The 24,444-nt window shown below is 42.6% G+C and overlaps 2 protein-coding genes across 16 annotated transcripts in view; one reads left to right on the plus strand and one right to left on the minus strand.

The window, feature by feature from the left end:
* LOC135254774 (transcription factor COE3-like) overlaps window positions 1–5,442 on the minus strand; it is a 106,473-nt gene extending 101,031 nt beyond the window's left edge. For 6 of the 13 annotated variants that reach the window (XM_064335258.1, XM_064335261.1, XM_064335263.1 and 3 more), the window contains exon 1: window positions 4,695–5,440. In XM_064335258.1, coding sequence (XP_064191328.1) covers window positions 4,695–4,828 — 134 coding nt within the window. In that variant the 5' untranslated portion in view covers window positions 4,829–5,440. Of the gene's footprint in view, window positions 1–4,694 lie in introns of all 13 variants that reach the window. The other 7 variants (XM_064335255.1, XM_064335252.1, XM_064335256.1 and 4 more) reach the window with 3 other exon arrangements.
* Window positions 5,443–12,335: 6,893 nt separating this feature from the next.
* zmp:0000000662 (RING finger protein 145) lies at window positions 12,336–21,784 on the plus strand. Of its 3 annotated transcripts, XM_064335264.1 has the most exons (10): window positions 12,337–13,163; window positions 13,652–13,760; window positions 15,033–15,124; window positions 15,648–15,889; window positions 16,236–16,411; window positions 17,133–17,273; window positions 17,835–18,017; window positions 18,277–18,424; window positions 18,747–19,103; window positions 19,398–21,784. In XM_064335264.1, exons 1-10 carry the CDS (start codon window positions 12,989–12,991, stop codon window positions 20,289–20,291), a joined length of 2,517 nt encoding a protein of 838 aa, XP_064191334.1. In that variant the 5' UTR covers window positions 12,337–12,988; the 3' UTR covers window positions 20,292–21,784. The 3 variants fall into 3 exon arrangements, with proteins under 3 accessions (XP_064191335.1, XP_064191334.1, XP_064191336.1); XM_064335266.1 differs by lacking the exon at window positions 13,652–13,760; XM_064335265.1 differs by lacking the exons at window positions 13,652–13,760; window positions 15,033–15,124 and having other exon boundaries at window positions 12,336–13,163.
* The last annotated feature ends 2,660 nt before the right edge of the window (window positions 21,785–24,444 follow it).

The raw sequence follows: 24,444 nt of genomic DNA on the forward strand, positions 1-24,444 counted from the left end.
ACACTCTCACTGTTGATGCTTTTTTTTTTTTACTAGCGCCCGATTTCCGCGTCCACGGCCATTTTCTTTCAGCGGACTGGCTGCAGCGCCTCCCGCCCGTTTACCCATCTGTCACTCAAGGCGCCAAACCCCGCAAACCACGTAAACATTTAGAAGTATAATTAGGAGCCAGCAGCTGAGGCCATTATCAGCTCACCTGTACACTTCTAATGGGGTTAAGTTACAGGCGACGGGGCCTTCCAGGCTGCGCTGATGAATGATTTGCTCATTCTGGCAGCTGCAGCAAAAAACACTTTATTTAAGTTTGATATCTCCCTGCACGCTCCGTCTGAACAAATTTCACCCATTACAGAAGTCACCTGTTCTGCAATTTGTCTACATAATATTGATACAGTCATTTTGACCTATTCTTCCCTGAGTAATAGTTAGAACAACAATTATCAGACTTTGTTATACACAGCAATGACTGCATAGTTGTTGTTTTTTTCATTTGAGGGCATTCACTCCAGTCATTGGCATATTGCAACCCACAGGTAGCTGAGTCATCGGATTTAGATTTACCGACACTGGCCAAGGCGTCCTCACCTCATATATAAAGTCTTTACCCTTGAAGTAGCATAATCTTAATCCTTAGCAGATTAGCGGATTTTATGATATATTGAAGTCCTACAGGAATCAATAAATAATCACCTATATTGCCTACGGTTAATCTTGAAGTGAGAGTTCTCGTGCGGTTTTTAACCCAAGAAATAAACACAAATGCTGCGTAAACAGTAGAGGGGGGGGGGGGGGGGGAACAGTAGAACCGTCTGAAAAACCTCATTGAAAGTTAAGGCCAAAGCACTTTGAGCGAAACCGACCCCGGGGCCCCCGAACGCAGCGCTCGGCGGCTCCGTCCAGCGGGCCCCGCTTTGCGTGAGTTACAGGTCTGACCGAGGGGGCATGCCTCGATCCCCCTGGTGTATCCACATTTCTCTGGAAACCCCTGCCTTCGGCTCAGCACAGCGACCCCACGGGCGTGCGATGCTCCACGAGGAAGCCGGATTCCAAAAGAAATGCATCAAAGAGCTCGGAAGACCTTTCGGCAGCATGTTGCACACATTTAGGACACACATTTCTTCCAAAAAGCCACATTTAAGAAAAGGGGGTTGGGTTTTACGCATGAATTTACCAGCTCTATCAACTTCTCATGATTTTTCCATGAAATTCTGGGTAAAAAGAAACACCCTTTCTTTCTGGCGAAAAAATCGGAGCCTGCAATACAGAGATCAGGGTGTGTTAAGTGTTTTTTGGCACTACGCAAAAGATCTAACATTTCCTAAATCTTCCAGTGACATAAGAAATGCTGTCAGACTCCAAGAATGTCAAAAAAACATTGCAAGAGCACTATGTATGAAGCTGAAGTAGAATGTAAGTATAGGGAGATTTTCTGATCTTGATTATCAAGGGATCTTTGACTTTTGACTCCCTGTGGCCCTGTTTTAACATTTGAAGTTCCGGGTTTGTGAGTAAAATGGTTTCCAGGCAGATCTACTGTACACATCCTTGTACGAACAAATTCCCAATGCTGAAGAATTGGACACACATGGTTTCATGGACAGTATGTCACACAATCTACCCAAATCTGTAATTTATTGCAAAATACTATAAAATAGATGTGGAAGCAATGGCCTTCAGGGAACGTCAACAAAAACAAAAGGTCACACCTTTCAAAATACAGATTGTATCAAATTAATTTTATTTGCTATATATATTATTATAGGAAATTTAAGACAACCTTATGGATGAAGTATTGCACTTGTTTGTATTCATATCTCTGCCATATCTCAAACTTGGATAAAAGAAGAACAAAAGCAGAAAATAAGATCTAAGTCTAGGTACACTTTACAAATTTCAAATATTGCTGTAGAATGACATTATCAGATTAAGTGAGATTTGCCATTTTTAAAAGCTTAATTGTGAAGTCTGTTGTTAGCAAAGTTATATAGTAATTTGTTGAATGTGCCACAATAATATTTAACATAAACATATTAAGAAATGTAGGGTATTTTTTCTTTTTTTAAGACAAGAGCTCTGCATTAACACAAGTGAAAACGACTTGATCCATGGTAAACATTAATGAAACATTTGAAAATATTAAATATTTACTAAAGTTTGACCATTTAATTACAGTCGTGATCCTGATTGTGGGGAAGCAGAAAATTACAGTGCAAAAATATCGGTATTGTGCAGAAAACCACTTTTGGCGATCTGGGTGTTGCACGCAACAGCTCTGTATATGCTTACAGCCCGACATCTGCCACCTAATAGTCCGGGTCGATAGCTTTTAAAGTGTTGAGTTAACATTACAAAAACATGGAGGACGGAACTTCACAACTATATTTTCGCTGAACTCCAGGCAAGACAAACGTGATGAGACATTAAGGCAGTGACTACTCAGTATTATTTCTAAATATACCCGCGTTAAACAACAGTCTATCAGCAGTTATGGTGCTGGGCAGAATATATTTGATTCATGCTTTGCAGTTTGCACAGTCTGTGCAACTACTCCACCAGGACTAAATATTTCAACGAGCCGCTTTATTCCAGTCACTTGGCTAATATTCCACTCATGTCAAACATAAGGCGCAATTCTCTTCAGGGGAAATGAGACAGATAAAATGCAATAGGCCTACATCACAACGACGATTCTAAAAGCAAAACAGGCTATTTACTGCTTGCCTCGGTTCCAGAACTGTTGTCTATAGCTAGGCCAAAGCAAACAGAGGCAAAACTTACAACCTCTTCCCCGAACTACTGTACTGCATCAAACGAATTGTGCATCCAAGCCATGCGCGTGGAAGAGTTAGTTGACCGCGAGCCTACGTCTGAACTTGAATGGCCCATAAAATGCATGCTTCAAAATAGCCGCTTTAACGCGCTAAATTAAAGAATGCTTTTTTGTAAACAATACGAAATGTTATAGCGTACTGTAGCGAGACATCGCTCACAACAGTCAGTGTGTAGAGACTGAAAAATAATGACAAATGCCCGTCTATTAGGACAAGGCATAGGTCATCATGGCTCGTTTAACTAGCGCAAGAAATTTCACACATTACAGGCAACGCTGGTCATTTCGACTGTATAAATATTTCCTAAATAAAACTTGGGCCTTGTCATTTGGCCTTTTCAGTAATAAGCAACGATGCTTAATTGTGCTCTATAGCAATTGTTCTGTAAATTATATTAATGTGTCTTTGGTTATATATACAATATATTACACTATCTATACATAAATAATGTTACACGCATATATATATATATATATACACACATATATATATATACATATATATATATATATATATATATATATATACATATATATATACATATATGGTGCTAATTGTACATACCAGATATCTACACCTCTGAAATGTTTTTCTAATGGATCAGCTGTCGTCAAACTAAATAAAAGCACGCCCAGCTATAGAGCTATAGCTATGTCTTTATATGTAATAAATGGTGCCGACTTCGGATCAGATTTTACTGTAAACACATAAACTCAGAGAATCTGAGTTAATTTTTTTGGAATGGGATGACATAGCATATGAACAAGCTTGGCATTATCAATATAAAATAATAATACAAGAACTAACTGACTTTTTATCAAATTTAAATTGAGAAATTCTGAATGGCTTTTAGAGATGTTCAGTGTTTGATTTCACATTGTTATTAACAGCCATGGCGCGATGGATACAACTAAATAAATTAACCCTATTTATTCTAATAAGAACACTCATGCACTTTAGTTAAAACTGAACTATAATGTCGGGTCTGTTTTCTCCAAAAACGAAACGTTGCTGTAGGATATCAATTTTGTTGAGGTATTATCATAATATTGATGTTACATAAATGCATTACCATATCACTCTCATAATTTAAATTATGGGCTGCAACTGAACGCGCCCCTTAAATTTAAAAGTGATATCCATGATGTGGTAAAAACTAGCCCAATAGCGAATAAAAACAGAGCTAAACTTATTTACGCAAACAGAGAGATGTTCTTATTCTGACCTCGCCCTCGTCGTGTGAAACAAAACGCTATACTTTTTGCAGATTGTGTTGTCCCTCGAATAAGCGCCAATACTGTCATAGCACATCCAAATGAACGTAGGCTACTGGGAACCAACTAAGACTTTGTTTCTTGAAAATGCATCATGGCTGTGAATGGGACAAGTTTTCAATCTGGCTTCACTTAAACTGAAATCATTAACCGAATCTTTTGACATTTTCGTGTAGAGCAATCTGCAAGCTGCAGAAGGCACCGTTGATCCCTACCCTTCAATCTCTGGTAAAGTTTTCATCCACAGTAATATTCGCTGAAAGTCACAATGTAAATCATACTGTCCAAATTTTCTTTCTAAACTACAGTGACCACATAGGAACACAATCAAATTGGTGTAGTTTTCGACAACTCGAATTCGAATTTTATCAAGCACCTTTTCAAAGTTTATCGTAAATACTGCTCAGTATACTTAGCCTATATGCAAAACCCTTTCAAGTAGGCTACATCGCTAACCTTTTACCACGAGAGATAGTATACCACGGTTTGCTCCCCCACGCACAGGCAGATTTGTATCGTGTATTCCCTGCCATTTGCCAAATACTTCAGCACCTTCGCACGCGCCCTTGGTATTCAAATGTATGATTACCTTTGAGCTGCGGTGTTCGCGTCCAGAATCCCCGCGCTCTGCATCCACGAGCGGACCGGTGTCATGCCGCTGGTAAGGGGTTCTTCTTTCATGGTCAAAGCTCCCCGCGGGAGACTGTCTTGGATGGAGAACATGAAAATCGCCTTTTGTGTCTTTTCCCTAACACCAGTTCAAACTAAATAATCCTCCTTCGAGCACAAAACAAGGGCACCTGGATTAACGAGCAAAAACCAGCTGAAACGGGGTGAAAATCTCCTTCCAAAACGCAGCGAGGGAAGCGATAGAGGTTCTTATCCAAAGAAGGACTCTGTATCCCTTAGAGTTTTCTCCTGAAGTTAGATCCAAAACCAAGTTCAGTGGTTTCAAGATTAAATGGTCTCAAGTTAAAAGAGGGGGAGTGAAAGGAAAGCGTTAGAACCGTAAAGCATCTCAAAGGAGGATGATCAGCCAGGGTCTTGGACACCTTTTCGGTTCAGGGAAAAAGGGAGTGACTGAATTGGTTTAGAAGAAGAGAGAGAACATACGCGCACGGGATTGAGAAATGAAAAGTGGGGTAAAACAAGCGACCGCTTCAAAAAGGAGTAAAATGAAATGATTACCAAACAAGAGGCAGGGATGAACCAGGGAAGGCTAGTTCTCCCTGGGGAAAAGGGGGATTGGGTAGCAAGAAATCTCATCCCCTCCTCCCCGTCTCTTTATGCCTCCTCAGTCCCAGCGGATCGCACCTTCTCTCGGGTTCTCCAGCTCTCGGTTCTCGGGGGAGACACACTTGGACTTGGCAAGGGCGGAGATTCGTCCTTAAAAGGGATAAACATTTGGATATTAATGATCCAGCTGGATTTCTATTGGAGGGAGTCATTGTGTACGTCATTTTTAAAATTCGCCGCACTAAATCCACATGATAACTAGAAGGAAACGTCAGAGCAAGTAGAGTAGCCTACTTCATGTACATAATAACACATCAAGGTTTTATTGCAACGCAGGCTAAATGGTATTGTTTTAACATTACACATACAGTAGCCTATACTTTATTTCCCTTGTTTTAACAGGAAGTTTGAGATAGGGCAAAATCATATTCTATTCGGCCTGGTCAATTATGGTGAATTTACGTCAGATAAAGCATTTTATTGTGAATGTACTTTCATTAGATAATTATTAGATTAGATGATTAGATTATTATTTGCTGCGATAATAAAATAATATTTAAAATGTAGCAGAAGGTTAGGCCTATTGTCAAATGAGCGCGAAGAAGTCCATAAGCTGTTGCGGTCTGAGTTGCTGCCGCATCATTTCGAAATTAGAATTGCACTTCGTATCACTTGTCAGTATCCTGTTATAGTTATTATGAGAATTGAATATGCGTCGCTTACAAATGGAGATGCGAATAATGGGCTACCCCCGGCCCATGCATCAGTTTCTAAAAGGCGGCATAGGCTGCACTGTGTGGTTGATACACGTGAACGTAAAAGTATGTGTCTATGAAAAAGGTAAACGGTCCTGGTAACGCGAACCTGTTCTATGAGGTCAGCAGGAATGACAAAGTCAATTAGTTGCAAAACTTCCCTGATATTGGAGATTGATAATTAACGTCCAAAAATAATAATATATGTCATTCACCAGTCTTAACGAGAAGTGAAGTAGTAAACATACAATGTGTGTAATGATTACGGAATACCATTCTATCTTCTAAATGTGAAATCTTTAAATGTATGTTGGTTTGACTTGTTTTCAGTTCATTTAAATTTTGGATGTTCTGATCTATATAGCCTACTTTCTTTGTTATAGACTGTAAAATGTGTTGCCCTGTTGATTAAATCATAAAATTGAGAGGTCTCGCTTTATGCAGAGCCATTACACAATAGGTCGTAGAAAACGAACTGAAATGGTGCGTAATGCGATTAGACATGCATTCAATCGGATTTCGTAACCTAATTGTCATGCTATAAGGGCGCATTATTTCCATTGAAAACTAATACGCATGGCTCCTGTCTCTGCCATTACTGCTGCATTTTCTTCTGCGAATAGTAAACATAAATCGACAGAATTATGATGATGATGATGATTATTATTATTATTATTATCATTATTGTTGTTGTTGTTGTTGTTGCTGTCATCACAACCATTACCAATTGTGTGGTGTTTAAGTAATAACTAATAGCTAAAATAAAAATGATTTCTACGCAATCAAAAATAATTCGTGTAAATATATATAAATGAATGGTTTCATGCACCATGCTTTCCCAAAAAAACGTATTGACAGTTTTCACCTTTTTCATCATTTAACATATTGAATATTTTATCGAATATATATAGGTTGTTCTTTTTAGTCTAACGAATAAAAAATGAATAAATCTAAACTACCGATATTTAACTTTTAAGATGCTTCGGACTCGCGGCGCTCAGTTTGGTCCCTTGGGATTACAGTAAAACGATTTTGAAGAAAACGTATTGATATTGAAGAAGTGCAACATAATTTGATTATACAAATATGCATTCATTTTCGTGTTAGTCTCAAAATAATTGTCTAAATACAAACGTGGACTTTAGAATCAATTACAATGTTTTATTGTTTTTAAATGTTTTCTCTTCAAAGCGAGCTGCTGGTGTCTTGCGGAAACTAAGCCAGTAGTCTGAAAGTATGTGTAAATGACCCTAATTCCATATAAAAAACATTTCTGACTCTGATCATGTTTCCGTCGGAATCAAGTGCGACAATTCGTGTTCACGTCGGAGTTTTGAAACTTTTCTTTTAAAAGAAAACTTTTAAATACACTTTCTATTGTGTGTCTGTGGTTGTAATCACATATTTGAGTATCAACTCTATGGTTAATTAATCAGATGATGCAAGCAAATAGAACGTTGTAGGCCCAATAATCAAGAGGCAGGCTAAAAAAAGGTTTAATTTGACCTTAAAGTGGTGCGAAAACATAAATATGTGTTCCATCCGCTTTATCATTTGGTAATATCTGACGGTGACTCTGCAGTCATACCATGCCAATCTCGGGAGGCATTATTTATTTATTAATTTATTAACTTTATTAAATTATTGTTCATATATACCTGCTCAAGCTGCTCAGGTAATTGGCGTCCTGTTGCTGCTCATATTCGATTCGCCAGATCTTGCTTACAACTGTGTTAACCGCTGCGCTCCTCTTTGCCTTCGATCAATAGTAATCTCCTCTATGCCATCTCTCTTCTGCTTAGGTTAATATCAAAGAGAACATAATCTCTTAGCATCTTTAGAAATGTGTAGTTTCTTATTATTGACTCTTGTATCTCTGCATGTTTCATCTGTATTGAATATTTACATATTCTACTTCTCTCCCACCAAACATTAATTGTCCTCCATCCACTCCTAATGTAGCCTATATGGGTTTCTTGGCTTGGATTTAATAAGCTTTAAATCCCTTGCATATCCTATTTAAAGTTATTCTTTTTTACGTTTCTTACTGACAGTGCTGGATTAATGGCTTGCATTCGAATAGTAATATTCTTTTGGGGATTTGTATTTGATATTCTAGGCTATTGTGATGCCTTATGCATTGTAAATTACTCTGGAAAAAATAGTCGGCGGAAGCACTTAATTGCAATGATGATTAGGACACATGTTTTTTATGTTGTACGCTATAGCTGAATTTTATTTACAAAGACATATAACCTATTGTAAAGGTGCTTTGGCTCACATTTATGCAGATCTGTCAATCACAAGGAAATTCAAAAGAAATGATTAAGCCCATGTCATTTTCTTTTTCAGCCTGTGAAAAAGTTTTACAATTGGCCTATTTCAACTAAACTGTATTATCAGGTTTTCGCCGCATTTTAAAGTTTCAGAAATCGTATAATGAATTAACCTAGTTGCCCGATGGTCCCCCGTGAACTCTATCAGTGACTTTTATATGAGAAATTTAAAATAATTAAACCGTTGCTGGCAGACGTATGCCAACGACGTCTACTACGACAGGGGTACTATGTTTATTAAAATATCCTAGTGCCAATTTGGCTGCAGATAAACGTGTAGATTACGAATCGAAACCTGAGCGGTCACTGCAACATCAGTAGGTGAGAGTGTAGCACGCAAGGCGGTCGGCGTCCTACGGTTTCTTACTTATGAATGAAAGAATGGAACCCAACGAGTTCTGTTATCCTGCTGCTTCAACCAAAGCCCTTTTTCTTCAAGTGGAAGCATCGGTTGGCAATCTGTGCGCTTCCAGCAATATGCACAGACCAAGCGCTCGTTTATTCGTGCACTAGTCATCTCTCTAAACCGCGAGATGACTAGTGCAGAGACGCTAAGACATGTTTGTCCCTTTTCGGTGACAGCTCAAGTGTCTACCACTGTCTGAGATACAGGCTAGGCACCACAATGGGATATGTATTAGGTGGTGTCCGTGTGCCAACAGAACACACTTCAAGTGGAGAACATCACATCTTTGATGTGAAGTTCTCCACTTTACTGATGCATTGCCCTAGTAAATGTGATGGTGTGGAAAGACTTGTACATACCAGAATACAAGGCAAACAACAGTGAAATTTCCATTTGCATTCCATTAATAAAAACAATTGTATACATTTAATTGTGTCCTTGCATAACAATTTATTTGTAGAAAAGTTGTCAGAATGAAGGACACAATGAAAGAGTTAAATCCTTCAAATGGTGTTGATAAATGTGTTCAAATCTTTGTCTCCCCCCTGTGTTAAAACCTGAAATTCAACGGCATCACATGTCCGGGAGGTCCGAATTTGAATATCATGCTTTGTTGGCTTCATTTAATAAAAGGAACAGTCTACGGGTTTGCATGTTGTGCTATTACTAGTGGCCTTTGTCAATAAAGTATAATCATCAAGATGAAAAATGGTGTAAAACACATAACCAAGCCCTAAGATCTCATTGCAATCGATGACATTTAAATTATGACAGATGCATGTTTTTGTTCTGTTTTCATGTAGGTCAATTCTCAGTTAATTTAGTGGTGTGTTATTGGCTTGGAAATAACTTTGTAAACATTAAATCCCCAGACAAAACATTTTTGTTCACTCCCCAAAGCACCATACAATGTCTATTTTGGGGAGCATGCATGAAATTCTGTACATCCTATCCAAAACTTTGAAATTATGTAAAACTTTAATCAAATGTTGCATAACTTTTAAAACATAATTCATATTTATCATTCAATATGAACATACGGCATACCCGTATACGATACTGCCACCTGGTTACTTGCATTCCTGTACCACATAGATTCATTATCATCTTTTGATTAATTCTAGCATATGAGGGCTATGTAAAGGCAAAATTATTTGTATAAAAGCACATTTATAAGCCAGACAATTTTGTATGAAGGGCTCTGTTTAAAACCAGCGTAAGTTGGTTTGAGAGTGAGCTATCAAATATTTGACAGTATTGAAATAAAAACAGCAGGTTCTACATATGGAACTTGATTATATGATTAAATTTAATCATATGCATATGGAAATAAATGCATATAATTTAATTATCAATTTAAAAAGTCTGTGGAATTTGAAGTTGCGATCAATCTTTATCATTTGCAAATATTCCTCTTTCTTTCTTTAGAGTAAAGCGAAAGTGATTCTCACTGCATGGCCCATAGTGCCACCTACTGGAAAGTCGCAAAACTAATGTGGATATGCATAGTTCCATCAACTCCATACCTGAGTATTTCTAAATTTGTTGCATGTTATTTGTTCACTATCTGAAGTTATCCTGTCACATTGCATATGCAGCCAATCATTTTTCAGCTCTGAGTTGCAATCTGTGAGCATCTGTCTGTGGAGGCATTGTAGTCTACCTGCAGATTGCTTTGAACACAAAATCCCATGTGAATGTATAACCTGAAGATTTACCCTGTGCCGTGATTGTAGCATCAGGACGACGAACAGCTTCAGTTTCATAGCTCTTTTAACGAGAAGACATAGATGAGTACACAAACAAAATGTTGTGCTTCAGTGATGTTTAAAACAAATTCATATGATGATTTGTTTTAAACACCGCTGACCTGTCTACTCAGTGTGGCAAGAGTAAGCAATGTGTTGTCATCATAAATATAGGTGTAGAGGGTCTGCAGGAACTTTTGGTCCTCCTACAGCCCACTTTCAAGGCATTAAACATATTATATAAAGTGGAAAAAGACACTATAGATGTTTTAACTATTTAACTTTCAATTTGCTTTTTAAAAAATGAATTCAGATGTTTTTTTAAAACAATATCATTGCTACCATGGCTTGTATAAGGAAAGCATTTGTGTATGGAGACAGCATGAAGCTTGAATAGCTAAAAGAGAATAGGTACCAAGTTTGATCTCCAAGTCTTACAGTGACTCCTGTCCATCTTGTCCCAACTCCTCCGCCTGGGACAAGTTTCTTGTCCATTAATCATTTCTTGTGTCCATTCCTCTATCTGTTGCAGGCAATGAAACATAATGTTAACTCGGTAATGTCCTTCATAACAAAATGCAGTTGTCCGGAAAATGGGTCTGGCACAATTGTATCAAAAATGTCTCCAGTGACCCATGTTTACACACAAAATGATGAAGTACCTTGCTTAAATTTACACAAGTAACACATGAGCTGGGAGACTAACCCACAAGCCCAGTTCCCAAGCCCTTGTGCCACACCCTCACCCCAAAGATTCCTCTTGGAGATGCAGGGGATTGATCATATATACACAACATGCACTCAGCCATTAAGCCATACTCCCTGGCTAGATTTCACATTCCAATACTTAACTCACTGACAGTTACAGCTAGTGTATCAGAAGCAGATACACACTGAACTTTAGTTTAAATGTTGGGGAGTTTAAATGCATAGACCCCAAGAGCAGCAATCTCTGGTGAGGAGAGGCATAACCCCCCCCCCCCCCCCCAAAAGATTTTTTTAAGAACAACTATCCACTGACAAATCTGGATAAAATCAAAAATGTATTTATTTATTGCTTCATTATATGAAATTATTTTTCTCATCACCACATTATGTTGTTGGGGGTTATTTGGCCTGTTTTGTACATTATTCTTAACACCTGTTTGATTGTTTGACAAAAATTGTATATTTTATGTTGTATTGTGAAGTCTGTAATATAGCAAACTTGACAGTGTCATGTTTATTATTATTAGTAATAATGACAAAGAGAATAAGAAGAAATCTAGAGCTGGACATATGTAAATGAATGGAAAGGCCCAATTGTAGGGATCCTCTTAATGGTCAGTCGACTGAGTCCATAAGATTTATTTATTTATTTATTTATTTATTTATATACTGGAATAGTGGAAAAGGTAGGCTTGTTGTTTTGGAATGCCAAATCATGCTGGATCTTCAAGTCTTCAAGATTTAAATAGACTGATTTAGCAGGTCTTAATATAATTTGACTTACATGTGATTGAGAAATCATCTTCAAAGCAGTATTTTTGTTCCTGTGAATCCGGTAACCATAATCACCGGTCTTTATTTTTATTCTACTTATATCCATTTATTCTTTGTTCGTTTTTTCATACGTATAAACATTTTTTTGCTAGCCTAACAGCTTTCAGGGGTCTGCACTTTTTCAAATAACGTGCCATTCGGGGAGCGCGTATCTTTTTTCGCATTCACAGAACAGTGTGGTCGCATTACGTCAGCAAACAGCGGTGTCGTCGCAGTTGTGACGAATGCGTGAGGTCAAAGTTCACAACAATGGCTGTTCATGTTGAGGAAGAGCCAGATTGTCGACGTCCAGGAAAGGCAGGACTGTGCATCTTCTTAAGTTAAAACGTGAAATATTATTATTTTCTTATCTAAGAAGTAGTCCGTTCGGTTCTATAGGTAGCTTCTTTGTCGCACTGTTAAACGCCAACAGAAGTAACAAAAAAGCTGCAGCTGTCTACGTGTACAAACACGGGTTTGCTATTGCTATAACTGAGGCGACAACATGGAGGTACAGAATGTATGGTAGAAGCAATCAGAACCTGGACGCTGTCAGATGGCTTCGTTTCTCCCCGATTCGCCAAAGACCGGAACGTTGCTTAATAATAACTTTGTGTAATGCCCGCTCAAGGAAACGGAATACAGTGCCCCACCGCTTTGGCGAGAATCCCCGGGTGTTTTAGCAACAGGTGAAAACTAACACTGTGCTGAACCGAAAAATGGGCAAGCGAAATCGCAAAAAAGCACCGAATGATGTGCTGTGAACGTCCATCTCGATTACAGCGCTTGTGCTGTCTGTTGGACAATATGGTTCCAAGGTATTAATCATGTGAGAAGATGAATAATTAGTAGCACGTTAACAAGCTGGCATTAGATTAGCAATGAAAATGCCTCGACTGGAAGAAATAGCAAATGTTGCCTTGAGAGTACCTAGCATACTCATGCTGGATTTGCTGTACAAGTGTGACATTGACAGTTTCACGGAGCACCTGAAGGCAAAGAATGAAGACATGCTTTTTAAATACAAATATGTCATTTGGAATCTCTATTATGTCGGTAAGTGGCTGATTATACGGTCAGAGTCGGGGTTATTTATGTTAGCTAACGTTCGCTAGGTAGTTTAAAAATGATTACGTTCCACAAGACATTACGTCATCTTTCGAGCTATGCCTTGTCACAAGGCTAACAAATAGTTTTTTAAGTTTGTATCGTACATAACATATGGCGTATTTTAGAGTTTCTAGAGTATATTTCAATGACGTTATCATATTGGTTTGAAAATGTATACATGCTTGATATTTCCTTCTTAAAATTTTAAAGAAAAAGATGTTAACGTTTAGAAGCCAGGAACACTGAAGCGCATTTCAGCCTGGACAATCACACCTTTATGTACTTGTAATGTCTCCAAAATCTTTCTGCAGTGAATGTTGCGTTTTAAAATAGAACAGGACACTGTTCTGCAGAGTGCTATCAGAGTTGTCAGCCTGTCTGTCGAGATGTTCCATGTCCCGTTGAAATTGAAGTGAGGTGTGTGTGTGTTTCAGGTCATCTGGTCAGCGTAGTGGTGCTGGTCCTGCCTTTGAGACACATTGTGAGGCTGTACCTGTACGTCCTGACAGGCCTGCTGCTCTATGTGGGTCACCAAGTCTCCAGGTGTGTGTTGCTGCTGCTTCTGCCAGGCGCACAGATGCCCACTTTTCCGCTGACTGAACAACACCAAGCTGCCAGGCACACCACCCAGCTGTGCAAACCTGCCATGGCATGCCAGAACCTGCACAGCTCACGGGTGCCGACATTGGCTTGATTGGCCATTGCAGCATGCAGTCACGTGAATGTTCTCTAAAGGTGCTAATTTGTGTTAGGGTGGTGTGTACTGCTGCTAATGATTCCTGCAGTTCATTTTAAGCTGCCATATTTGGCATGCAGAGATGTTCCCGGAGGGAAATAATGAAAGTTTGACAAGTTTGTTTTTTCTGGGGAAACGCAATATGGTCAATAGCAGGTTACATCTTATGGAACATTGGCATCATCCCACTTGTACGTAGCATTTCATGTGACCAACAGTTTTTAGAGCCTCGTTTCCCTTACCCCTAACATGGCTAGTTGTGAGTGGTTTGGCAGCAGTATGGAGGCGGAGCCTGTAGCCGGAGCTCACATCAAGGCACGGGCTTATGCGTGCACAGCTTATGTACAATGTCATCATTGAACTCAGACCAGATTAACAGCCTATCAGAACTTTATATGGCCTTGTTCTTTCCCCCTTGACATCAGCTTGACCTGATTTGGAAGACAGTGATGTCGCAGTAGCTTCTGGATTGATGCAGCTTGAGCTGAGGCTCCGCCCAGATGTATTTGGACCTATGTGTAAAGAGGCTGGGGTTGGGTATGTCGATGGGGTAGAGTTTCACCATTGCTTCTTCAGTTCAAGACCAAAGAATAAGGTGCAACCCAGTGGTGTCAACTGATGCCCCGGAGGGCTGCAGTGTCTGCAAGTTTTTCTGGTTTCATTTCTATCAGCAGCCGGTGTCGGCCTTGGAAACAGGAATTCTTTAGCCTATTCATTCTGTAAATTGCACTTTGGAGCATGACAATCCGTGTACAGGATAGCTTTCTTCTTATCTGTCAGTGTAAGTCTCCATGCCTTCTGTTCCCAGATCAGCATTCAGCGGATCATGCACTGCTCTTGCTGATCACTCATCTGAGGTCAACAGAGACTGTTGGAGCGAGAGGGGTTATTTTTGTTTGAATTAATTTCAGATTTGTCTCACAATCTGGCAACCTTTGGATCAAACAAAGGAAAACCAGCCACTTAATTTTCTCTCTTACTTTCTGCCCTTGCTGCAAATGACCGTTGCACAAGAAGTGCAATGCTTTTAATCTGTTCTGTCAGACCATCTGCATGTGAGCCCTTTGAATCCTTCACAGAGATTATGTGCGTGGAGAGCTGCATTATGGGTACGAGGGAGCAGTGTATCTGGACTCCTTGGCTTTCAGCCGTTTCGTTGCTGCTCTGACAAGTAAGTAGGTCCTTGAACCACACAACAACCTCCCACTTCAGTTGCGTGTTTCTCAAAGTGCTCCGGGTTGAGGAAAGCAAGCACGCTCTTCCTCCGGCTTAAAGGGATAGCTCAGTTTTTGGGGTTTTCGTTATAATTTCTGTGTTGGTGCACATTCGTGATGGCACAGACATTTTTTAAGGTGTCATCAAGGGTATTTGACATATTTGCAGATGTTTCTGAAAACCTGCAAGGTTCACAGTGGCTGGTATAGGGATGTTCAGGGGTTTGTATCCTAAATCAACAGAATACACTTCAAGTAACTCCAAAGTAACTTCTACAGTGATGTTATGCTTTTTGAGGTCTTTGCATACACCATGTTTGAGACCAGCTCATTTTTGTCAAGAGGATTAAAGTCGCATTCTGTTCTTTCTCCCTTTCACACATTTCTGTTGCATGAGTGTCTGTGTGACTGTCACTCTGTTGTATGTGAGAATGTATTCTGGTGTCATTAATAATGTACCTGTGATGTTGATTTGCACAGGTCAGATTATCCTCAGCACCCTGTGTGCCTTCCTGATGAAGACCAGGAAAGTGTGGCTCTTCTCAGCTCACCTGCTCCCCCTGCTGGCCCGCCTCTGCGCCACGCCCCACGCCACGCTGGTCACCGTCAGCTCCTTCGCCATGGTCCTCACAGGCCTGGAGGTGGCACTCTTCCTCATCTCCAACCTCTTCGTGCCCTACCAGCTGGCCAGGGCGGCTTACAGGGAGCTCCTGCAGGTGGAGGTGAGCCAGAATGAGGGAGCCAGCAGCAGCCTGGGCGGGTCGAGCAGGCCACTTCCTCTTTACTACGAAGTGTGACATAGAAAGGGAAGACTTTTAGATCTGATTGGATAGTCAAATTGTGTGTCTGGTGTCAGGTGGGAGGAAGTGTTTCCACGGAACTGAAGAATCAAATGGAACCCTGTAAGATACAACGTGACAATGCAAAAACGTTAGCGAACAAAAATCACTTCTAAATGAGAGCGAGGCTACTGTTGTACTTAAAGGAAGGTTAATGTGTGTGTGTCACTTTAAGAAGTGCTAACCTCTGTCCTCTCCTCCTGCCTCTCTGTCTTTATCCTTCTCCCAGGTGCTGGAGCTGTACAGACTGCTTGCACTCGGGATCACTCTGTGGAATCAGTTTGCCGTCCCTACCCTCTTCAGTGTCTTTTGGTTTGTGCTGTTCCTGGTGCAGGTTTACTCTCATGCCACCTCCAGCAATCCCTTCGCCAACCACCAGGGGGTGCTATTTGTTTTCCTTACCAGGTACAATTAGCTATCCAGTGAGAGGCTCTCTGTACTGTGCATAAATGTCTTAAGCAAGGATAGTAACTTGTGATTGCAGGCAAGGATATTAGTTATGATCCAAGTAATTCTCTCATCTACTGTCATACTAATCCTAATACTAACTAGTATGAACAGAATACAATAATATCACTGCTGTCATCACCATACAATAATTGAAACTGGGAGTATGAATTCCCCGTTGCTAGCTGTTCTCAGTGGAGGTGACCCCAGTCTTTGAAAGGGCTGAAATCTGTCCGCACCACTAGATGAACGCGGTGAAACTAAAGCTGGCTGTACCTCTCGCGAACTCTGCTACAAGGTCGTGGCAGAGTTGAGAGATAGGGATTGTTATTCATTAACTTTATGATGTGTTGACATACTTATTGGCTGTGTCCCGTTGCCTCAGGCCTGTGCGTGCATGTGTGTGTGTGCGTGTGTGTATGTTTGTACATGCGTGTGTGTTTGTGTGCGTGCGTACATGTGTGCGCGTGTGTGTTTGTGTGCGTGCGTACGTGTGTGTGTGTGAATGTCTGTGTATGTGTGTGTGTGTGTGTGTGTGTGTGTGTGCGTGTGTGTATGTTTGTACATGCGTGTGTGTTTGTGTGCGTGCGTACGTGTGTGTGTGTGAATGTCTGTGTGTGTGTATGTGTATGTGTGTGTGTGTGTGTGTGCGCATGTGTGTGTTTCTCTTCCCACGCAGTGTCTCGGAGTGCTGTGCCACGCCTTACTCCCTGCTGGGCCTGACCTTCGTGGTGTCTTACCTGGCACTGGGGCTGCTGAACCTCTGCAAGTTCTACGTGGGCGGCTACGCAGCCGTGCAGAACGAGAATGTCATGCACAGGTAAGCATCGCGCCCACAACCAACAGCATCGTCCTGCGTGCCGCACCAGCGTTTCTCACTCTCATATCCATAGCACACTCGTCTGCTTCCATAGCGCCTCTGTGCGGTCGTTTTGCGTTCCTCATTTGCGCTGCTGACATCTGTCGAAGTTGTCCGAGTTTCCCAGCTTACAGTTTTTGAGTATTCTTTGTGTGCATTGGTGGATATTAACTGAGTTTAGGCTAAGTGCTTTGTTCAAGGGCACAAGAGCAGCCTGTGAGCAGTGGTAATTCAGCCAGCAGACTTGTGATCAGCACAGCTCCCTTATAGCTTTGTTGCACAGATTATTGCTTATTTGGATCCCCATTAGTTGTTGCCAAGGCAACAACTACTCTTCCTGGGTCTGCATAAAATACATATTGTATGTTAGTGTTAGTTAGACATTTGTATTTCATAAATGCCTGAATGTTTTTTTCAGTTCCTTTTAAATCTGTCAAAACAAAATTATAAATGGCATCTGTTTCTATTGGCTAAATGATTGTTATTATTATTGTTATTTTTTGTCTTCCTCCCGCGCTCCAGGGGGGTGACGGAGGGCGTGACGCTGCTGCTGCTGGCCCTGCAGACGGGCCTGCTGGACATGCAGGTGCTGCAGCGCACCTTCCTCCTCAGCATCATCCTCTTCATCGTGGTCACCTCCACCCTGCAGTCCATGATCGAGATCACCGACCCCATCATCCTGGCCCTGGGGGCCTCCCGTAACAGGTCAGGTCGCCGTGGCCCAATCACTGAACAGCATGTGCACAGGAAGAATGTTACATTAGACTTTTCATTTCCTGAAAGTGATTTTTCAGTGAGCTATAAAAAATATTTTGAGAAAGCAATGTGCAAGTTGTGTAAGCAGTGAGTAATTGCTGAGTAAAGGATGTGTAAGTTATGTGTAAGCAGTGAGTAATTGCTGAGGAAGCATTAATTGCCGAGTAAGCGACGTGTAAGTGACGTGCTCCGTCTGGACCTCCCTCAGGAGCGTGTGGAGACACTGCCGGGGTCTCAGCATGTGCCTGCTCCTCCTCATCTTCCCCGGCTTCATGGCCTATAAGATCTCCCAGTTCTTCCACATGGACTTCTGGCTGCTCATCCTGGTGTCCAGCTGCATGCTCACCTCCCTGCAGGTAAGAGGTCAAAGATCAGAGGTCAGGAACTATGCCTATGAAGCCCTGATGTGTACAGTGATGGGCTTTGCACTCTTGCTTACTGTAGACCACAACACTGCCTAGCCCTGGTTGTTAGTGTGTCAGCAGTACTGTGGAAACACTAACAAGAACATTGGAAGCTTTCGTTGGTTCATCTCCAGTTTTAGTTCTAGTTCCTCCTTAGTGGTGCAGGCACACAGCCTGTTGATTGGTGGGCTTCAGCTGCCAATCAGCAAGTCTAGGAAGGTCCCAGTTCAGGGATTGGTTTAAAACTGCGCTTTTTGTCCCGGCGGCCGCCCAGGTGACGGGCACCCTGCTGATCTACTCGCTGTTCATGGTGGAGCTGGCGCGGCGGGACCCCATCGACAGCCTGGACGAGATCATCTACTGCGTGAACGCGGTGAGCCGGGTGCTGGAGTTCCTGGTGGCGCTGTGCGTGGTGGCCTACGGCACCTGGGAGTCGCTGCTGGGCGAGTGGAGCTGGATGGGCGCCTCGGTCATCATCATCCACTCCTACTTCAACGTGTGGCTCCGCGCCCAGTCGGGCTGGCGCAGCTTCCTGCTGCGCCGCGAGGCCGCCCACAAGATCAACTCGCTGCCCCGCGCCACCGACGAGCAGCTGCGCCGCCACAACGACGTCTGCGCCATCTGCTTCCAGGTCAGCCGGGGGTCGGGGACCTTGCCTTGCGTACACTGGGCGGCTCTGGGTGGCTGTTTGTGGCCTAGCGGCCTTCGAAGCCTGTAAATTTCCTGTCGGTTGTGGCTCGAGAGCTTTCGGTCTCGGTTGGTTGAGCGGGGAGAAGGATTGCAGAGCACTAGCTGCTTGATAATAAGAGGGAGTGAAAGAGGCGCTATGTTATCGCTAAATGTTTCATGAGTACTCTGATAAGGTCCCAACCTCAATTTCAGGCGCGGTATCTTGTGTGATGGAGTGCGCGTCTCTGTTCTGCAGGAGATGAGCTCCGCCGTGGTGACGCTCTGCGGGCACTTCTTCCACGGGAACTGCCTGCGCAAGTGGCTGTACGTGCAGGAGACCTGCCCCATGTGCCACCAGCCGGTGAAGCCCACTGCATCCCCGCAGGGCCCGGCCGCCGAGGCCCAGGAAGGGGCCGCTCCGGCCGGGGAGGCTGAAAATCGAGCCCCAGGCTTCGGCCGGGAGGAGGAGGCCGGCCCGGAGCAGACCGCGGAGGGCGACCCGGGTCGGGCGGAGGAGGCGGGGAGGGGGGAAAACACCCAGGCCCCGGCCGACGCCGGAGCGCCCCCCGACCTCAGTGGGGTGCCGGTGCGGGGCCTCCGCTTCAACGCCAGCGGGCACTTCGTGGGCTTGGCCACCCCCGAGGGGGCGTGGTCGGGGGCGGACCCTTGGGCGTGGGCCCTGGAGGAGGAGCGGCTGGAGGGCAGGAACGGGGCGGGGCTGCACGGCAGGCCGGATGACGGAGCCAAAGCGGGGATGGTCAGCGGGGATCCGGAACAGACCGAGCAAGGGTTACCGCCGCTCGCTGCAGGCGGCTCCTCCCATGGGGGCGGAGCCTGGGGCCCCCAAAACAGCCTCTGGGGAAAGGGGTTGGACGGGCTTCTTTTAGGGAAATCTCATACGAGCGTGAGGGGACACGAGGCTGATACAACGGGTATCAAGGTCAAGGAAAGCGGACCACAGGAAACCACGTCGGACAGACTTCCGCAAAGTAGAACCCCGTTGTCCGGAACGGCGGAGGAATACGACCCCGACGGCGTAGGGGACGTCAGTCGAGGGTCGACGTCAGCGCAGGGCGACGATCCGGACGCGGGCAGCATGGCGGACGGCCTCGGACAGGACCCGGGGCCTGCACGGACCGGGCTGAACTGAGAGTGAATGGGTCTGGACCGCCGCAGTCAGCAGCTGGGCTGCTCAGCGCAGGGGGCGGAGTCTGCGGAGGAAGAGGCAAATGATATGACCCCGGGGGAGCGGGTGGAGGTGGCTAGAGTGTCATGTAGCACCGAAGGAAAAGTCCACCCGACCTCTCAAACGTGTACACCCTCTGTCCGTGGAGGATAACAGGACTACATACTGTGTGAACATCACCTTATAGTCTCCTGAAGTAGAACAAAGATGTACACATATCCAGGTCTACGGCTAAGCCAAAACTGTACTGTTGCGATTGGAGGGAGGGGGAAAAAAACAGCAGATAGGTAATTATAGTGAACTTTTCCAAGTTTCCTTATATGAAAGCAAACTAAAAAATTAAGCTTCCTGTAAAATTCTGATTCAGATAAATTAAACAAGCTCTAAAAAGTAGGTTAAGTAGTTCTAAAAAAATGTCACTGTTTAAATTATTCAAATGTTTCAACTGAGCAAAGATGTATCGCCAACCTCTGTTGCTGTCATTGTTGTTCGAACTTTGTGAAGGTCTGCCTCCTCGTAGGTTCTACATGGTTTCAACCTTTAAGCAGGGACAATTAGTGTAAAGATACAGTTCTGTCAGGTCAAGCATTTTATTTGTTTTCTTTCAGAATGTAATAACTACTTTCATTTTTTTGAGTATCCTGAAGCAAGTTCCTTCTGATCAGGGCGCTGGGGAAAGAAAATAGTTTTGCCAAAGTCGCATTTATTGTAGTTTATCTCTTAGACACTTGAATACTCTGTAGGTTGACAGCAGTTTTTGGAGACTGCTGAAAGGACAAGTTTGTTTGGAGAAAAATAGCCTCAGAAGCACAAACACTACGGATGACATCTTCTATGAGCTGCCTTCTCAAAACTACAATGTATCAGAAACATGAAGTGTGTAAATGATATTTTAAAATCCTTTATTTAGTTTTGTTTGCGTGTGTGCGTGTGTGTGTTGTGCGTGCGTGCGTGCGCGTGTGTGTGTGTGTGTTGCAGTTTGAGTTCAGCTGTTCAAACAGGGATCTCAATTTCACTGCAGCAGAGACATTTATCCTGAAGACCATGGAAGACCCATCTGGACACTGTGATCCCACCCCACGACTATGTGCCTACAACCCAGAGAGCGGGGTTTTTACAGACACTGAGTCATCACATTACATCTGCAGAGCTACAGTGTAAATCGGGCATGCTGTATTTGCCACATGTTTCTGATGAAGGGAGAAGAGCTGTGATAGGCTTGTGCTGCAGGATTGTGGGACTTGATGTTTTATTAAACTGAAGCACGTGCATTTCTGTCACATACTGTACGGCCAGCTGAAAGTGTGTTATATCATTTGTAACTGCCTGCCTGCACTGTCAGTCTGGGCAGTTTTGTCTTCTGTTCCCTTTTTGATGTGGGGCTTGTTGGCATTCACAGTGGGTGATTAATGTTTATCCTGCTAACCTCAGAGTGGAATAAAGATGGCTTTTCAAATCTTCTGATTGACAAAACAATTTATGTCAAATTCCAAGTCTCTAAGAAGGGGTGGTCTCCTTTATGTGGGCTGAGTACTGTAGTTAGCTAAGCTATTGTAACTGGTAACTTGAGTAAACATACCATTTAGTTGCCGCCAATGAAGACTTGTTTGTTTGGGTCAACAGTCACCATGGGGACAAAGCAAATACCTTTGTGACATCATAGAACCCTGGACTCATTTCAAATTCCATGGTTTACATTTCATAGTTTACATTGTATCATTTGCTATCATCATTGGTAAGATATTCACAGTTGTGAAAAACATCTTATTGGCACACATCTGGAATGTCAACCGTTCGAATGGTAAGTAGCTGCATACTTAACTGGATATTATTTATAAGTGGATTACTGATCCAATTTAAAGTTCTGTCAGATGCTGATTTACATTCTATAGTCATTGATACTTTGTTGGATAAACAGTTAGCTAACTGGAATTTCTTGGTGAATTGAATAAACCCAGCCATTACATTTTACTTATTTTAATTGACAGATAAGAGAAAGAAAATATGTTTCTTGTAGTCTGGCCTTTTTTGGGAGTACAGCGTATATATAATACCAGAGGTTCACAACACTTAGGACTTCTGTGTTTTCCTTTTATTTACAATCTACTCAATATAAAGTAGGTATCTTAAATAGGATTGTATTCATTTGTAGTGTTGCCCTTCTGAAAGGTCTGAAATATTTCCAAACCGTATAATATGTTCTGCAGCACCTTTCAGACAGCCTGAATGGTTATGAAATTCATTCACTGGATTAAACTAAATGAATCATTCTGTGCAGAACAGTCAAAAATTCAGGAAGTGCTTACATAATCCTTTCAATAACCATTCATAATACAATTTTGCTCAAATGCAGGATGTGATAAATACCCTGGTACAGGAGAATAGGGCCTTTGCAGAAGAACTGGAGGAGCAGATCATACGAGGACAGCAAATAGAGAAGATGCTGGTCAACGCTCAAAAAGTCATGACTGAAAATACGCAGGAAATCAAAGACCTGAAACGACAGCTCTATATGAAAGATGACAACCTCTATCAAGCAGAAATGGAAATCTCCTTGATGAAAAGGGCACGTTTTCAATAGAACTTTTGTCACAGAGGCACCTTGATGGTCTTTCCACCTAAAGCAGTATGATGTACTTTGTGCTGATGCCCTATACCAGGTGTGTCACTGAATCCCAAGGGGGCTGCACTGTCTGCCGCTTTTTTCTGTTTTCCACTCAATCAGCTGCCAATTAAGGCCTTGAGAGGAAGGTGTGTGAAACACTTGTGGTGAGAACACCCCAAAAAACCAGCAGACACTGCAGTCCACCAGGCCTGGAGTTTCACACCTGTGCCCTATATTATAAGTATTTGTTTATAAATAAATATAATATAAGACTCCACATTTAAAAGAATACAAATTGGCAGCAATGAATTGAGCAAAAATTGTAAAGGCATGATGAAATTTGAATTTACAAACTTCCTATGTGTTAGGAGGCCTTGCAGGCATTGCCACTGACATGCTCCTTGTTGAATTTGATTTTCTTCAGACACATGACGGGAGCACACAGGATAACATGAGTGTAGTGACTCTCGGTTCTCAGGCCAATGAGCTGAAGCAACAGGTGTCCCTGCAAGGCTCAGAGGAAGATAAGGGTAGGCCTTCCTCTTTTCACCATTTGTCAGGTTCCAGTGCTGCCCTTGCTAATGGTTCCACAGAGACTACAGAGTAACTGAGATATGGGGCATGCCTGACGCTGTAACTTGATAGATGATAGAAGATAGATGAGCAGGAAAATGCAGCCCTGAATAAGTCAGATGACATACCTGCCATCCCAATAGTACTAATAAACTTTTGATGATAGAATTGTAATTTAAACAGAGGTGGAAAATACAGGTCCAGAAAGTAAAAGTCCTCCCCAGTATGTTGTTCCAATCACCTGGGTCTGATCTAATCAGTGAAGTCTGCTGGCTGAGTTCATGGGTGGAAGAAACACATGGCAGGACTTATACTTTCTGACCTGTGGACATTTCACCTTTTGAATTTTAAACAGGTTCCAATCAGAAAAGGAAAAACATCTTGCTTTTCATTGGAACAGCGTGTATATTGTCTTTGAATGGCATGGTTGCAACTTTTTATTTGGTGGTTCTTCATCTTGTGATGGATAGGCAAGGACAGAGCAAGAGATGCTCAGCTTGATTCTCTGAAGCAGGAGATAAGGTTGCTAAGGGACGAGAACCAGAGTCTGCAGACCCTCTTTGCCAACAGTGAGAATGGCAACAAACTCCTGAAAGGATCATTTTCCCAGACTGGGATTATTAGGTCAGTGATATTTAAAACAGATCATACAGTAAGTGAAGTCTTTGTGTGACAGCCATGGCACAGTACACATTTTATATACTCTCAGTTAAATTGTACACTGGCTGGTGTTCATTGCAGGCTGCAGGGTGAACTACAGGACCTCCAGAGGCTGCAGCTCAATGACATCGTCCCCGACTCCCTGCGCTCGGGGCTCAAATCTCCCGAGGAGACCCAGCCCGGTCCGGAAGATTCCTTCCTTTGGCTGCAGCAGCCGGAGAGGCACGGGAGCACGTCCAGCAGCATCAGCACCAGCACCTCCCAGTGCCGGGTGGAGAA

The sequence above is a fragment of the Anguilla rostrata genome, chromosome 5, assembly GCF_018555375.3.
Source record: "Anguilla rostrata isolate EN2019 chromosome 5, ASM1855537v3, whole genome shotgun sequence".
Classification (NCBI taxonomy): domain Eukaryota; kingdom Metazoa; phylum Chordata; class Actinopteri; order Anguilliformes; family Anguillidae; genus Anguilla; species Anguilla rostrata.